This window comes from Podarcis muralis, chromosome 3 (genome assembly GCF_964188315.1).
Source record: "Podarcis muralis chromosome 3, rPodMur119.hap1.1, whole genome shotgun sequence".
In the NCBI taxonomy this organism is placed as follows: domain Eukaryota; kingdom Metazoa; phylum Chordata; class Lepidosauria; order Squamata; family Lacertidae; genus Podarcis; species Podarcis muralis.
In genome coordinates, this window is record NC_135657.1 from 34,095,203 (window position 1) to 34,113,196 (window position 17,994).

Genomic DNA, 17,994 nt, shown 5'->3' on the forward strand with positions numbered 1-17,994 from the left:
TGGGAAAATGTACCAACAGAAAATTTTCTATCCCCCATCACTAGCCAATGGCAACCTGGTAAGCACATTGTAGATCAATATGTGATCTATCACAATTTTCTAAGATCAAGAGCCCATAAACTGAACCAAAACATTTCACACTGAGTACAAAGTCACAGTGAAAGTTGGAGGGCATGTCATTTGTTCAAAAGTTTAAAATCTGAATTTGAAAGAAAAAAAAACTAACCAACTACAAAATATATGCAATTCAGGGCCACTATTTAATTCCCAAGAAATGATCTGCTTGACAGTGGAACAGATTCCAATAAGGTGGTGGACTCTCCTTCCTTGGAGATTTTGAAGCATAGGTTGGATGGCCATCCGTCATGGTTGCTTTAGTTGAGATTCCTGCATTGAAGAGGTGGACTAGATGACCCTTGGTGGTCTTTCCAACTCTACAGTTCTATGAATCTAGCATCTACAGTGAAATCCTTCTGAACTGTAAACTCCAGTGAGTTAAGTGGGACTTACCTGGAAAAAAGTGGGTACAGAAATACAATTTTAAGCAAATTATATTCTGTTTCCTTAACAAAATGATCCCAGTTAAAAGGTCTCATAAAAATAACGCGTAGAAAACAATACTGTTTAGTCTATATGTTGATCAAAAGAAACTAATACGAACTTCTCCACATAGTACATTTTTGTTTCTGTGAATTACCATAATTTGCTCCAGATTCAGTATGAACCTCCCCCTGTACTTATTGAAAACTGCTGTCTTGGGAAAACTTGCCAGTTTGTTAACTCTACTATGAACCATCATAGGAATCTCACAAATGAATCAGCTTCTCATTGCTAAACTATATTCTAAATTTGTAAAAACATCTCTCACCTGACTACTTGTGACGATACGGCTCATCTCTATTGCCACTGACATAACAGCGGTTATACAGATTGCTTTAATATTGCCCCGTTTTAATACAGCATAAAGGCTCTCATACTCATTTGAGCCCCAGCTTCCACAGCAAAGCTATGCAGTGGCCTAAAGGCAGTGCAGAATTCTCTCTGTGTCTCCTCTACTAGCCCAGGACAAGGATATGAAATAGCAGCACACTAATAAGATTAGAAGGGAGCACAGGTACTAAGAGAAAGAGCACAGGAAAACATTTAACAACACAGGGGAATAGAACTGAAAAGTCTAAAATTTATTGTCAAAACACACACCCTCCAGTCTTTTTAACGTCCAGCACAGCAGCAATGCAAGAAAAAGCATAGTCTGTTGAATTTCTGCCTGACAGATGATCATTAGAGGTGCAAGAATTCTGTTTCCCCCCCAAGACAAACTGTAAACCAAAGTCCATTAAACACAAAGATTTACTTCTGAGTGGACATGTGTAACATTGTATAAGTTAACTATACAGTGAATTCTTAATAAGTCCCTGGTTTTTAGCTCCGGCACAGCAGGAAACATGCCTAAGCCTCTGTGCCAAGTTTTCACATTTGCCTTTTGTGGTAGCAGGGGGATTAGTTTACATCCACCTACACTTATCATGTAGCAGCATTTGCAAAAAAAAAACAAAAACAAAAACAAAAAAACAACCTCTACTGACTACTTGTTCTCAGAGGACCCCACCACAGAGAGGATGCATCTTGAACCCTGGGGGGAGGAGGGCAAAAGACAAAGATTCCAAGGACTGGAAAATAAGCCAGAAGCTGGGAAAGTAAGGTAAAGCAAAAAAGGAAAATAGAAGCTCTTTCGGATCCTCAGGGATTCCCATTGCTTTGTGTCCAAACATCTCACTTATCAATCACAGCTCTGACTTTACTCACTTTACTTCACACTGACAGGTGGGAGCAGGTAGGCTAGCTTATTTCACAGAAATAGTTTAGAAAGCTACAGGTACATTTTGCTTCACAAATTCCTAGGATGGATGGATGCTACCAAAGAGCCTGGGGCCCTTGCCCAGAAATGTTAAAAGAAAGTACCAGATTGGCAACCCCATCTTCAATGTGTAACACCATGGGGCACTTGTAATAATATTCTCAAGTTTCTCTTTGGCCAAGGCTTTTTGTTCTCTAAATTCCACAACACTAATCTACAACATCCTTAGGGAAATCAGGAAACAGAAACAGCACTTGTCATGATCGCTTTTCAAGGTGCCCTTAGCAAATGAATGCCCTAGCAAATCCTCTTTTATAAGCAAATGGGAGAAGCTAGATTATGGCGCTTGGAGGGCATTTTCTGAGCTACTTGCTTTTAAAGCGCAAGATGCCTAGCCTTTTCCCAGGTAAATCTAGAATCTCACACAGGAGCTCATCCAGGAAGGCACTTATCTGCTTTCAGCCCTCTTCGGCAGCTCAAGTAAGTGGGGAAGCCCAATTCAATCTGAAAGACTAGCCTATCCCAACTTGGTGCCTTCCAGTTACTTTTTACTAAGATGGCCATGCTAGCCAAAGCTGACGGAGTTGTAGCTAGTGATGTGGGTTTTCCAGAACATTTAGAATTGAAAAATGTTCCTATGCAAATCAGGGTAATTTGCATAGGAATTAATTCACATCAGAAAATGTTCAGTTTGTACCAGAAAGTTTTCTGATGCTCTAGTTTAGCATTTTATTTGTATTTAGTAAACAAAGCAAAAAACTTTGGAGCTGCCATGCTTGACTGATATTTATTCAACTGGCGTTCATTCATTGCTACGAATTAAGAAATGGAATATATTGTACAGAAAAATTTCCACCCCACATCACTGGTTATAGACTAAAACATCTAAAGGTCATCAAATTGAGGAACACTATTTTAGTTCCTCAACCTGTATCTCAAACAGCTCAAAAAACTGTGATGCCTTTCTTCTACTAAACACACAGTTCTACATGCATTCTGGCTGCATGCATACTACATGCATTAATGGATTTAATTTCTACTACCTCAGGTCAGAAGGAAACTCGGCTTGAGTTTTTGCTATCTTTGCCAACTTCCGAAAGTATAGACAAGACAGTCTCAGTGTTGCATTTGCCCCTCTTTAGACCGGCTCTGATGAAGCAAAAACAGAGGAATCTGAAGAGCTTCTCTGTCCTCTCTAACAGGAGCTCATCCATTCACCTCTGAGATCCATGCTCATGTAAATGTTAGCAAAAAAATAAATCGTAAAAACTTTTAGTAAAAATTATACATAACCTAAACATAGATTCCTTTATCTTGCACATACTTCTAGATGCAAAAATAGTTGCAGTGGGACAAATGAAATCGCAAAGAAAAAGGTCAGATTCTGAACTACAAGCACAAAAACCAACTTCAAAATGAGTATCTGGTTGTTTTTCCCCTGCAGTAAATAACACAAAGTATCTTGTAACATCTTCAAATGTAACAAAATTTATTATGGCATAAGCTTTCTATGTCTTTTATAGAATTGAAATTTCCATCAGATACAAGGAGTGGGATTCTCTGTTATGAGGTAAAGGTTGAAGTTAAATGGCAATTGTATACAACAGTACACTGACAATACAATGACAACTTAAAATATGCAAAATGATACTTCAAAACACCAGTAATTGTCTTGGGAGAGGTTACCAACATTTTAAGCCTGTGGGCACATTTGGATTCTCCAGCAAGTGTCATGGGCGCCACTCCCTTCTTTCTTCCAGACACAAAGAGATTCATGCACACACAATCTGGGTAAAAGTCAAATCCAGAGAAAGTAATCTGGCTTTGAAAAGCTCATAGAGTTGAAAGAAGAAGTGGGAAAGCTTCTTCCAACTCCATCCTTCAGCTCTATGTACCGGTATTTTCAAGGAAGAAAAAGGTAACTGCCGGGGTACTTCGAGTTACAGATGCTTCAGGTTACAGACTCTGCTAACCCAGAAATAGTACCTCAGGTTAAGAACTTTGCTTCAGGATGAGAACAGAAATCGCGCAGCAGCAGCGTGGCAGGCCCTACTAGCTAAAGTGGTGCTTCAGGTTAAGAACAGTTTCAGGTTAAAAACAGACCTCCAGAACGAATTAAGTTCTTAACCCGAGGTACCACTGTACCCTTATCTTCTCATGCCCGAAAGGGCAGAGGGGGCGGGGCTCAAGGATTTGTGGGCACCAGGTGATGACCCCAAGAGCACCACAGTACCCAACGGCAGCATGTTGATGACCGCTGGTCTCAGTGAACCACCACTCTATTCAGAACCCCCAAATGAACATAATGTAACTTTGTGATATGTTGTGATTCAGCAGTTTCACAATGGAGTTTCTCTTTGTAAAACAAAATGATTCCTTCATGAAAACCAACAATTGCTCACTTGTAACAGCTCTAAAATATTTCCTCAAAACTGAAGATTTTGTCAGAGCCAAGTCAGATAAAACTGTGTAGATCCCAATCTCAAATAACCAGCTTTACAAAAGTGACCAGACATCTTCAATGAACCATCTCAAGTATGGCTGCTGATTCACAGGCTAGATGTTCGATTATTATGAGACAGATAAATTATGCCAGATGGAACTAAAGCAGCAGTACTTTAGGTATTTAATAAAATAGCTGTACCTCATAATTTAGTCTGTAAGAAAACCCCAATACAGCAAACAATCCACTTTAAAAAAAACACACAAGCAAACAGAACACCGCTCAGCAGAAAAATAGCATATTAATCATATTATAGAACCATCAAATAAGACCTCCCTCAAATGCTCAAGAGAGCCATGTCTTTCCTAACCACAGAAGGTCAATAACTGACCCAGGTATAGAATACTTTCACATGTGCAAAGAATTCCCTCCCACTCCATAACTACTTCCTCTCTTTATATTGCTACATACTTGGTATTCACAATGTGGTGTTTGTAGATGCAACTGCACCCAAGATGACTCCCTAGAGCTCGAAATCACTGCCTGGAAGTGTGCATAGAGGTGAAGTGCTCACTTCCTCTTTTAACTCCACGAACCTTTCTAGGCTGACTTTAGTACCCAAGCAGAAAGTAAAGAAAGACTGAGATAGAGTGTATCTTGTAAAAGACAGAAAAGGGCAAGGGAGAGCAATGAGACCAAACGGAGGTATTATGAAGTGACGTGGGGAGGGGGAGAAAGAAGGAGCATGTTTATTTCTCTGACTGTGCATCATGGGCATAGCCAGGAGGGAGGAGGGGGGGCAGCTGCACCCTAAATAAAGAAAATAAACAAAAATGTTTAACTAACTGACCAATCAAGTCGCAGATAGCTTGGTTCCATCGTCCCCCCCCACCCCAATAAATCCTGGCTATGTCTATGCTGTGCATTTCCCTCTCTTCCTCCTCTGGGTCTCTGTTTTTGTTTCCTTTTCTGTGTCCTAGGAGAGAATGATTCCTTCTAAAAGGAAATTTGTGTTTTTGTGACTGGTCAGAACCATTACAGCTGTCATTTTGTGAATGTCATGCCCCACATGACAGCCATTTGTGATAGCACTTACTCAAAATTCACAATATGGCCATGGATCCAAAACGGCTGCTGACTCATGGCAGGTACTGAAGCAGATTTTAAGAGTAACAATATTCAAGGATGTAATTAAGCCTCAATCCTACCCAATGGCAAGGGGTGACTGAACATGATATGAGCAGGGCAGTTGGGAAATCTAATTACAGTAGTACCTCTGGTTACGTAAACTTCGGGATGTGAAAGCGGCAAACCTGGAAGTATTTTACCAGGTTTTGCCGCACACACAAACGCAAAAACGGTCCTCCGGTTGCAAAAACCTCAGGATCCGGCCGGACCTCCGGAACGGATCCTGTCTGCAACCGGAGGTACCACTGTACTGGCTTCTAACATTTTACTCCTCCAGCTTGTGAGAGACAGCAGCAGCAATCCACTGAGAAGGCCTGGCATGCGAGCGACTAACATCTGGCTGTTTCAACAGTCAGTTTCAGGCCAGAAAATTCAACGGCAAAATGGCACTTGTTGGAAAATTATACACATCTTTGTCCCATTCCACTAGCTTTTGCATCACTGTCTTATTTTATTGTACACACACAGAGAGAGTACACTGAATACAGAGCACAAACATATACAAATAAAATATATACGGATATACTGCGAATACTTCAATTAGTAGACAGGGTCTAAAGGTAAAAGGACCCCTGACCGTTAGGTCCAGTCGCGGACGACTCTGGGGTTTCGGAGCTCATCTTGCTTTGCTGGCTGAAGGAGCTGGCGTACAGCTTCCGGGTTATGTGGCCAGCATGACTAAGCCACTTCTGGCGAACCAGAGCAGCGCACGGAAATGCCGTTTACCTTCCCGCCGGAGCGCTACCTATTTATCTACTTGCACTTTGACGTACTTTCAAACTGCTAGGGTATGGATACTTCAAAATAAACAAGTGGTCATGAACTGGTAAAGGAGTGGCTTGCCAAGAGTTATAGGAGAGGTAACGTGTGAACAGGTGACTTCCTGGTTCACAGCTCTTGCATCCAGCGGCTGCTAGTCTATACTAGCTCTTGGGCACCCTGCTAGCTTCCAACTTGGGTTGAGGAAAGAAACTTATTATTTTGTACAGTTACCGGTAAGTTCTCTAGGAAAGGATACTCAGAAGTGACAGCAGAACTTCTAAACCAGGGGTCAGCAAACTTTTTCACAGCAGGGGGCCAGTCCACTGTCCCTCAGACCTTGTGGGGGGCTGGACTATATTTGGGGGGGGGGGGATATGAACGAATTCCTATGCCCCACAAATAACCCAGAGATGCATTTTAAATAAAAGGGCACATTCTACTCATGTAAAAACACAGATTCCAGGACCGTCCATGGGCCGGATTTAGAAGGCGATTGGGCCGGATCCGGCCCCCGGGCCTTAGTTTGCCTACCCATGTTCTAAACTCTTAAAGAAAAGCATTCAAAGGTTAGAACCTTAAAATTTTGTACAGGCAAGTGGCTTCTTGCTGCATCATACAGATACTTGTAAGAGAGTAAAATAGATACTTGTAAGAGGGTAAAAATTACACAACTTGAAAACTGAAAATGAGTTTTAGCTCAGCTCACAGAGAGGAAGGGAGAGAAATTATCACTATGGTAAAGGAAACACCTGTGATTTCAAACTAAAAAAAAATGTTCTGGATATTTTACTTGTGAAAACTTTAAGATCATTTCCTCTAGAAACAAAAATCGGGCTGTAAAGTATTTTGGAGCCACGAGAAATAAGGTAGTAGCTTCTACATCAATGGGGGCTTTCTAGGGATGCAGATGCACATAAATTGGTCAATTAAAAGAAAAAGTGGTATCCAATGTTAGCCATGCTCAGAGTAGACCACCTGAAGTTAATGTTTATGTCAAACTTTGGTTTACTCTAAGTAGAACTTAGATTAACACAACCATGTGTGTTAAACACACTAGAACAGAGAATGTCAAGGTACTTAATTCAGGGAGAAAGGGAAACTGGGTGTTGGGGGTGGGAGGGGAGACAGTTAATTAGGCACCTGAAGCTGAAACAGCTTTATATTTCAAACCACATTCAAAACATCATGTACTACAAATTATCTAGGTCTCCTATTCCTAGTTCATTTTCTCCTAAAAGTCTACTGCCTCACTTTTTTGACTCATTTTTTTTTTATAATAAATGTTTATTCATTAGCGTGATAGAAACTGAACCAATCTCCAGGTTTCTGCCAACAACATTTGAGCTCTTAACATATGGATCACTACTAATGGGTCATATTCACTTGCTTTCCCTTCAAATCTCCAGTACAATTAAATGAGCCAATTAAAGCTTAAAGCCAACAATAATATTTTTAAATAATATTTTCCATTCATTTTTAAGATCCCTACATTCCTATGTAAGCCATGGTTCTTCTAATGCAGCCTTTCCCAACTAGGTGTACTCTGGATATTTTGGACTACATCTCTCAGCATTCCTCGTGGCTGCCCATGCCGACTGGGGCTGACAGGAATTGCAGTACAACACTGTTCTGGAAAACACCAGGTATGGGAAGGCTGTTCTAATATTTCCACATTCCCAGCATAGATTTGACACATTTGTATGCATCAGGGATAGGGAACCTCAAGCCCATGGGCAGAACATAGCCCTCCAGGCCTCACTACCACCCCACTATTCTCTCCAGCCCACACCCCTCACTGGTCCTGCTTTGCACCCTCATTGAGTATTTCTGTTATGAACTCTGGCTTTTCTGGATGGAGGATGGAGATAGGTGTGTGAGTGTCATTGTTAGAAACTGAGATATGAAAGCTAGGAGCTAAACAGCATATTAAACCTAGGTTATGCGCACAACATCGGAATGTCTAGGCGCACTTTTTATAACAAGAATACAAAGATGAAAATGAATGAACTGCAGCTAAAAATCTTATGTTCATTTTTCATGTGGTCTAGTCTGAAGACTTCAAAAAACAGCCATGCCTCCCCCACTCATATTCTTAAGAGGGTCCCTTCTGCAGTCTTCAGAGCGTGGTTAGAAGTGGAGGCAGAAAAAGGTCCCCCTTTCCTTCCACTCTGAACAGGCCCTGGATTTTCCCTACACCCCCCTTCCTTCATATAAATGCATCTTGTTGGCACCACAATTAACACATATTAAATGCCTACACAACTGATGGCAAAGATACCCAGCTTGAGTGTCTAGTTTGCAAACCTAAGATTTAAGTCTCCTTCAATGATCCCACTTCAAAATTTGTTTTGATTTTAAGCATCACTGTGAGTCTGAGGTAGATAACACTTTAACATGCACTACTTAAAAAGCCATCATAACTAACTGGCTAGTATTTTTTGAATGAAAAGCACATCATACATTAAAAGTACATTAAACAAGGCAACTAAAACCTAAACATAACATGTTGGGTTTAAAAGGAAAAGAAGTTTTCAGGTACCCAATTCATGCACGTTTTACTTGAGAAGAAGTCCCATTGAACTTGGTTGGAATTTACTTCCAAGTAACAGTGAGAATTTTAATCTACCAGGCTACTGTTTAAACACAAGGCTATACAGTGGTACCTCGGGATGTGAACAGGATCCGTTCCGGAGCCTCGTTCGCATCCTGAAGCGAACGCAACCCGCCTCCACGCGTTTCGCTGCTTCCGCACATGCGCGTGATGTCATTTTTACTGTCTGCGCATGCGCACACGGCGAAACCCAAAAATACTTAACTTGAAGCACATTTATCCCGAGGTATGACTGTATAACATTTTTTTTAAAACTGTCATTTTAAAAACTCAAAATAATACGTAAAAGAAAAGCCCCTCCCCTAACTTTTATAGTAGGGAATCACTGGGTGGGGGAAGGGAGGAAGAATGTTTGGCGTGAGGTTAAGAACTCTTCTTCCTTTGTTATGCAGCTTCCCCCCTCCCCCCAGAAATAAACCATTTTCCTATTCCAACTCTCTAGAACTGAATCAATAACAAATTCTCTCTCACATGCACACACACACCCCTCCAATATAATGAAATATTCAGTTTCAGGTCTGGATGCTGCTCAAGAATCAAGTCATATCCTGCTCAGTTGTTTTCCTAAACTAAGAAGCCCCACTTCAGTTTTTCCTCACAGATGATGCTCCAACCAACCTCTCTATAGGTTTTGGCTGGCCTTTTCTTGCACTTTTTCCTGCTCTACAATAGCTTTTCTAAGATATGGTAGTTTACAGTTCTGGTTGCCACAAAGCATGCCTCAGAAATACTGAAAATGCATTTTCCAGCTAATAATCAACATAGTCGTCTTACTTTGAAGCTCAACTCACCATAACAGCATTGTCAAATAACATGAATTAAAATGCCATCACCAGTCTGAATTACATAAAGCAAATCCTTAAAACTAAAAATCCTCTTTATCCAGGCTGCTCCTCACAGTATAGTGTATCAGCGAGACAGGAAGTTAAATGTGAAAAGTAAACAAAATTTAGACAAAGGAAGCCCATCCAGTATTTTGAAAACTCAGAAATGGTTCTATCAAAACCAAGCTTTGAAACAGCAGTATCTATGTTGAAGCAAGGCTGCACTGTCTACAGTTTGCAGTTATAGCTCACAAGTAAATCCAAAACCTGAAATGTCAGTATAGTCACCCTCCAGTTTATCTGATACATTCAACTGGCAACGAAATCATAAGTATACTGGCATCAATCCAGAAAATTGCAAGTGTTCAGAACACTGCCTGTCTGGTAGTATAGTCACAGAGCTGAAGAGCAGAAACCCTTTGCAACCCCACTAAGTTCTCAGGCAAGAGTTGACAAGATGGTATGTCTCGAGTTAGTCCCAGTTCTGGCTTCCTCTGTCTACTCCCCTTTCCCATTATAGTTAATTATTATTAAAATGTCTTACCTCAGCGAGCCTTACCCCTGCATGTCTTGCCCCTGCTTGCACACCAAACAGTTGTGACGGGCTTCTTAGCGGAGCCCCTTGTAATAATAAAAAAATATGGGTGGTGCCAATACAGTGATGCTGCCCACTGCTAAACAGACTCATTGCAGATTTCAAAGATTTTGCTCCTGTGCAGCAGGCTCTCTACCATTAGAGTAGATACACGTGTGAAAAACTCTTTTCACATGGAGATAACCATCAGTGGATGTGAGACAAAGCTGGCTGTACGAAAGTGACATTACATTTCACAATCCTATAGTTACACTATATTTACAACAGTTCTCAGTTTTGCTGTATCAGTAACATTAGCACAACATAGTGTCAGCTTATCTGTACTAAACCTAAACTACAATACTGACTTACTGTACAAATGACTTCATAGATACTTCAAACAGGATTCAGATTATTATTAGATTATTATTATTATGTATTAAATTTGTATATTGCCTTTCATCCAAAGATCACAGGGAGGTTCACAACATAAAAATACAAAATGAATTGGATGTCTGCAGGTTTCTTCACTATATGTTTAAAAAACTATTTTAAATAATGTTACAGTCTTGAAAACATACCCACAAAAGTTACTGCACTGGTGAGGCCTGGCACAAGGAGGACAGATAATTCCTTCTTCCCTGCAGCAGTCTAATGCATTTCTATGCAAGGCACCTAGGAGGGACAGAGTCCCTCCCCGACTAGCCTGCTCACTGTCCTGCACACAATTCCTTCTCATCTACAGAAACCAAGCTTGTGCTTTCACACACTGTGAAAACCACCAAGTTTCATAGACATCTTTATAATCACAGAAACAATAAGCAAGATTTTAGGGGGGGGACAGAACTAGATAATGCTTGAGTGTTTTCTGAGGGGGGAGTAGGAAAGGCACATGGATTTGGTTTATAAATATACCTCAACAGCTGCAGGAGAAAGAAAAAAGTTCAGATTCAAGCCCTCATTTAATATCACAAAGCACTGACAAAGCACAAAAAAACAAACAAACCCATACTAACACTATGACAGAAAGCAGTCGTAGGACACTGGATTATCTTTGTCCATCAAGCAGTGAAGTCGGGCGGAATTTTTAAACAAAAAGCAGCTTTAGAATGAGAATCCCGGGTTAACCTGTAGTTTATAAATCTGAAGTTATAGTACATATATATATCCACAAGGGCAGGGGAGTGCTAAGAGACTGACAGCGACTGAAGCGATGGGGGTGGGAAGGATGAGACTGCAAAGGGAAACCTCGTACTTCTACCTACGCTTTTCTGCCTCTCCCGCCGTAGTAAGTTATGGGAGCGAGAGGTACTGGCGGCGAGAGCGTTTATTCCTTGGGAGACGGGTGGGGGTGGGATATGGAGGAAAAAGATAAAGGCACCCAACTTTAATTAAAGTACCCAGCGATTACCACCGCTTTCTTCCACACCCCCAATTAGGGCAAGGATAACAAACGCCTAAATGAGCTTATTAAATGAGGTTATTAGTCGGCGGCGGCGAAGGGGGGGGGGAGAGGCAGAAGAGGGAGGAAGGCGGCTGTTCTCACGACACGGGATTCACACGACCAAAGGAGAGCCCCAATACACCCTTTTCTCAGGCGCCCGCGGAGTCCGCCCCACCAAGCCCGCAAGACTCCCGTTTAGGAGGAAAAACTTCGCTCGCCCAGGTTCAGAAATGCCCCTGTCCCCGGCCTCCCCGCTCGGGCCTCCGCACCCCGCTGCCTCCAAGGAGGAGGAGGAAGAGGGTTGCGCGCTCACCTTCCAGCAGCCTGGTGATAAGACTATCCACATTCAGCTCCCCGTCCGCCATTTTGTAGCTAATGGACTCAGTCCCGGGCGGGGACGGAAAGAGACGGTGCTTCGGCGAGGAGGCGGTGGCGGCAACGAAAGCAACAGCGTCTCGTCAAGGACCCTCCTCCCGCCGCCGGCGGCAACTCGCCCGAGCGCGGGACCTCAAAGCGCCCGGCCCAGCGAGCGTTGCGGGGAGGGAGGGGGTCTTCCCTCAACGGTCACTCGCTTTCCGGCTCCGCTGAAGAGGGAGGGAGAGAAAGAGGCACGAAACCGAGTCCGCCAATCCTCCTCCTCCTCCTCCCCACCCTCCTGCCTGCCTTAGGCCCCGCCGCGCATGCGCCGCGAGTTCCTTTCCACGATCCTTCCTCCCGCGCCTCTTGCCGCTGTTGCTTATACTCCAACAACAACTGCGCGGGAGTATCGGGTTCGGCTCTGAGAGAGGGCTGCGGAGCGGCGCCGGCCGAGGCAACAAGCGCGCAGGCGCGACGGGCTCGCGAAGCCTCTCGCTCGTACGCCCGGGCGCTCACGTGGGCGCGCACGCGCTTCACCCTGCCTGCCTGCCTTTCTTTCTCTTCGCTCTCTCTCTCCCCCTCCCTCCCTCCCCTTTTCCATCCCGCTTGTGTCTCCTGGTAACCGGGCTGGGGCCTAGTGCTTAAATGCAAAGTGGAGCCTCTACGCCTGCTGCGCGCAGAACACCGTGCAGCTTTCCTCGAGCGCTGAGTATAATAGGAAAGAGAAGCCCCCACAGGGCCAGACTCATTTCTGCTCTTTTCTCATCTACTGTTTCAGTTCGCGCGGAAAGGCAGCCTTGTTGCTCCCTAAAGGGGGAGGAGTGAAAACCCTCCCAAATTCACAGAACAATAAGCAAGGGCTGCACCACGCATTTAAAGAACACGACTTCCCCGAAAAGAATCCTGGGAATTGTAGTCCCCCTTGTGATAGGAATTTTGAGGTCTTAGATACAGTATATGGTAATGTTCATAAGTGTACCAACCAAGCACGTAGATAGATCAGCACAGGAAGACCGACCTGAAACCATTTTGATTCCCAAACTGACCAAATGTTTTCCCTGCAAGGAAGGAGGAGGGTCAGGGAGCCTTACCATTGTCTCAGGAATTGAGTAATCAACATTTTAATGGGTGACAGACTATCAGGAAAGGCAATCAGATAACCTGGCAAACAGGAAAAACAACATTCAAATTTCTGTTTTAGACCACCTTTTCTGTGATGTAGGTATGATGTTTCTGGGGGTGGTCTTGATCTACAGGGTGGGAATTTCAAAAGTCTTTATAAGGCCTTGTGCGCCATTGTTCTGGGTTCCTCCTCCTTTTCTGCGGGTGAGGGGAGCACCCTGTTGCAACAGATCAATAAAGATCAAGCTTACTAGCTGCTTTGCTTCTCAATATTCTCTGGTTAGCCTCTGTTATTTTCTCCTACCAATAGGGAACCTAACGTAAGGACTCTATATGGGCTCTTGGATACTCCATAAGGGAAAGGGGCAATTTTTGTTTACAACACGCCCGCCTCGCACAGAACTGTGATTCCCATCACCTTTAACAGGCTACAGCATGGGTAGGCAAACTAAGGCCCGGGGGCTGGATCCAGCCCAATCGCCTTCTAAATCCGGCCTGCGGACGGTCCAGGAATCAGTCTGTTTTTACATGAGTAGAATGTGTCCTTTTATTTAAAATACATCTCTGGGTTATTTGTGGGGCATAGGAATTCGTTCATCCCCCCCCCCATATAGTCTGGCCCCCCACAAGGTCTGAGGGACAGTGGACCGGCCCCCTGCTGAAAAAGTTTGCCGACCCCTAGGCTACAGAGACCAGTATCCTTTGGGGGAATTGAACGTGCATAGAATGTGGTTTAAATGTATGGTGTTGCCCTTTCCCGAGTTTCCCAGTTCTCATTTCCAAAAGTTGCTTACTATTTTTGTGACAGGTTTTGTTGGCACCAATAAAGGTATTCCCCAGCCTGGATTTGGCAATTCTGCTTAGGGTTCACTGTATTTGGGCAGCCTGCTGTCGGAATGGAAGGTATTGACAAGTGTGAAAAGGGGTGTGCGGTCAATGTGCATATTGTTTTCTACCTTCTGTAGATAAATTCATATAATTATAATAACAGAGTACTTTGAACAGGGCCGTGGCTCAGAGCCTATGATTTGCATGCAGAAGGGCCCAAGTTCCGTCTCCGGCATTTCCAAGCAGGATGCCAGAGATCCTGGAGATGCTGTTGCTAGTCAGATGTAGACAATACTGAGCTATAAATCAGGTGTGGGGAACCTTTGGCCCTCCAGGTGTTCCTGAAGGACAACTCCCATCATCCCTAGTTGCTGGCCATGCTTGTTGCTGAAAAGGAAAAAGGGAAGAAAAGTGGCAGCCCTTTATGCAAGAGACACTTGCTTGGCTTGGAGGAATATACATATTTTAAAGTTCATTTTGAGTGTTCTTTTGGGTAAGTCTGGTATATCAGAAAGCCTATAGATATATGCTGCAGTCCTTAGTGAGGTTTTTTAACCCTTTCACCACCACCAAAAGTGTGGTGGTGACTAGGCCCCCTCAACAATGCCCCCCCAATTGCATCTCTTTCAGTGCCTTGGCTGTGACAGCAGCCCTGCAGAGGCCTGTCCCCTCCTAAGTCCGCCGGCAGGGGGGCTGGCAGTTATTTTTGTGCAACAGTCTCGCAGTGAGGTCACTGCTGCTTGGCCCTCCATCCCTCTGCTCTCCCTGTGTGCCCCAAGAGTGGCCTTTCAGCTGCTGTGGCTGAGAAACTCACGTGAGGCTCTTAATTTAGCACAGCCACAGCCAAGTTGCTTTTCCCTGGTTTCTTTTCCACCTTGTCAATTTCCAGGGCATGATGCATGTTTACCCCAGAGAGCAAGGGCCATTGACTTAAGGAGGGTTTACTTCTGAGTAAAGTGTGCACTGGGTGCAACCTTCAGGTTAGTGCCTTCCTGCTCGTGCAACTGTTCCCCCACAAAAAATAAAATTGAAGACATAATTCAACAGAACCATAGATTAAGCCACTGATACAAATAAGATACCAGAGCATAAAGCAGATACAAAAAAAATGAGAATAGCCTGTGTCATCTGCAAAACATATAACCAAGATGCAGGGTTACAAATACTTCCAAATGAAATGATATTTTGGAGAAATAAAATTCTGTTTCACAACTGTTTATTTTTTTTTTGTAATTGATGCATTTTGTTTTATTGTTCGTTGCTATTTTGTTGGTACTATGTTGCAATGAGGACGCGGGTGGCGCTGTGGGTAAAGCCTCAGTGCCTAGGACTTGCCGATCGTATGGTCGGCGATTCGAATCCCCGCAGCGGGGTGAGCTCCCGTCGTTCGGTCCCAGCTCCTGCCCACCTAGCAGTTCGAAAGCACCCCTAAGTGCAAGTAGATAAATAGGTACCGCTTTATAGCGGGAAGGTAACGGCGTTTCCGTGCGCTGCGCTGGTGCTGGCTCGCCAGAGCAGCTTCGTCACACTGGCCACGTGACCCGGAAGTGTCTTCGGACAGTGCTGGCTCCCGGCCTCTTAAGCGAGATGAGCACGCAACCCCAGAGTCGGACACGACTGGCCTGTACGGGCAGGGGTACCTTTACCTTTACTATGTTGCAATGCTATGTGTGAAATAAATGTTTGAATTTTGTTAATTAATTTTGGTTGGATTGTTACAGGATGACAATGTGATTTCTTCTGTATATTTTGACATTTCTGTGGGTTGTAAACCATCCTGCGTACTGTAATGTAGATCAGTGTTTTTCAACCACTGTTCCGTGGCACACTAGTGTGCCGCGAGATGTTGCCTGGTGTGCCGTGGGAAAAGTTGAAAAATTCGAAAGATTTAAAAATAAAGTATTTTATAATTTTTCATATTTCTGTTTACTTACTATTTCATAATAAAGTAATTATAAAATACTTTCTTTGTGTTTATTTGGTTCCTATTCAAGAGAATTACTTTATATATAGTCAATATAGGCACAGAGTTAAATTTTTTAACATTTTCTAATGGTGGTGTGCCTTGTGATTTTTTTTCATGAAACAAGTGTGCCTTTGCCCAAAAAAAGGTTGAAAAACACTGATGTAGATAGAGGTGCCATAAAAATTAAAAATTAAATTTGGTGCCGTTTCTTGCCTTATTTCATGCAGGTAACAAGGAGGGGATAAATGGGGAGAAAGGAGTGGCAGAAAGAGAGAGGAGGGAGTAGCAGAAACATAACAGAGAAAAGTGGGTATCCCTTGCCCACCTTTTTCTCCCGTCCCACTCTTCATCAGAGCGGTACCTAACAGTTTATCCCTGAGGAAATGCAGTCCTCCATACACACACAAAAAGATTGCCCACCTCTGTGTATTGGCTTAACAACCTTCTCTTTTGTCACAAGTGGCAGCAGTGTCTACCACAGAGGAAATACCTGGCAAATATGTAAACTAGATTGTAACCTGGGTGGCTATAAGCTCCCAATTTCAGGTAAGAAGAAGAAGAGTTTGGATTTGATATCCTGCCTTTCACTCCCTTTAAGGAGTCTCAAAGCGGCTAACATTCTCCTTTCCCTTCCTCCCCCACAACAAACAGTCTGTGAGGTGAGTGGGGCTGAGAGACTTCAAAGAAGTGTGACTAGCCCAAGGTCACCCAGCAGCTGCATGTGGAGGAGTGGAGGCGTGAACCCAGTTCCCCAGATTACGAGTCTATCGCTCTTAACCACTACACCACACTGGCTCTCAATTGGTAAGTTCCAATTATAAGCAGGGAACGCAATGAGAAGCATGGCCATTATTTTTTATGAATACAAACGCTCCAGTCCACTTCTTGCCACTGCAAGCCAAACATTTTGATTTATTATTCCTTGCAGAACCAAAGCCAGGGCACATGGAACAGGCGAATAGAAACTGCAGTGCAGACAGAGGCTTCCTATGTTTGTATTGTCCCAATGACCACATGTCATGGGCTGGAAGAGTACAGTGGCCCCATTCTTAATCTGTCTTCTGACTGCTCCTGCAGTAGTGCAGTGAGGCAGGGACTATGGGGACAAAGCACCACCATCGTTTATCTCTCAGCAGGGGCAATGACCATCTCCAGAGGTGCTATTTGCCAATCATCTGCCTACCAAATAAACTAAGCTGAGGAAGAGGCAGGTTGAAGAAGAAAATGAAATGGGGCAGTGACCACAAGGTATACTTGAGTAAAGGTGTGCCTGAGATGGTTGGTTTATTTTGCCCCTTGAACTGCAGGCTTTCACTTATACAAAAGTATTGCTCTCCATGCTAAGCAGCTAAAATCTGAACTCCCCCCACCCTGCTCAGCTCAGCTCTACCAGCCCCAGTAGCCCCTGTAATATATTTGGTCTGTTGCTGTGTGCTGTCTGTTTCTCTTGCTGCGAGTGCTGCTGACGCAATTGGCCATCTGACCATAATTTAGCACCCCGCCCCCAGCTGTCTCTGCTTTTCCTTATTTCTTTTCCTTCTGCATCTTTGTTCTTTCCCCCCAATATCATCCTTTCCCTTTCTCTTAAGCCTGGCTTGTCATGGATGAAAGCAAAGGTTCCTGGTTACCGCTTAGGCCAGGACATTGCAGTTCTCCTGCTGCTTCCTATACATTGCCATTTTTGATATAACATTGCTGGCATACCGCTAATAGGATGACCAAGAAGACAGGGTTTCTGGACTTGAAATAATTGGGTAGCAGGGACGGATTTCAGAAGGCACAGCTTTCCTCACCTCTGCGTGATAAGCTGCACCTAATTAAGTTCCATCTTCTACACAACTGTTAAGTTACAAAGCAAAGGAGGACGTGGTTCTCTACTTCTTTATCCATCACAAGGGTTGGCATAGAAATGACCCCATGAATCACTTGTTGAAGCTATTCCACACTGATTATCAACACCTGAGGACTGGGGCTGACTTATACGCATCTTTATTCCTCCAGTGCCTCTTGCATCTGT

General features: G+C 43.6%; 1 protein-coding gene across 1 annotated transcript in view; it reads right to left on the bottom strand.

Annotated features, from left to right (window-relative positions):
- The window catches only part of PPP1CB (protein phosphatase 1 catalytic subunit beta), a 33,021-nt gene extending 20,516 nt beyond the window's left edge, over positions 1 to 12,505 (bottom strand). Inside the window, exon 1 of the mRNA XM_028724450.2 lies at positions 12,018 to 12,505. Within this exon, the coding sequence (XP_028580283.1) occupies positions 12,018 to 12,069 (52 nt within the window). The 5' untranslated portion in view covers positions 12,070 to 12,505. The remainder of the gene's footprint in view (positions 1 to 12,017) is intronic.
- Between the last annotated feature and the right edge of the window lie 5,489 nt (positions 12,506 to 17,994).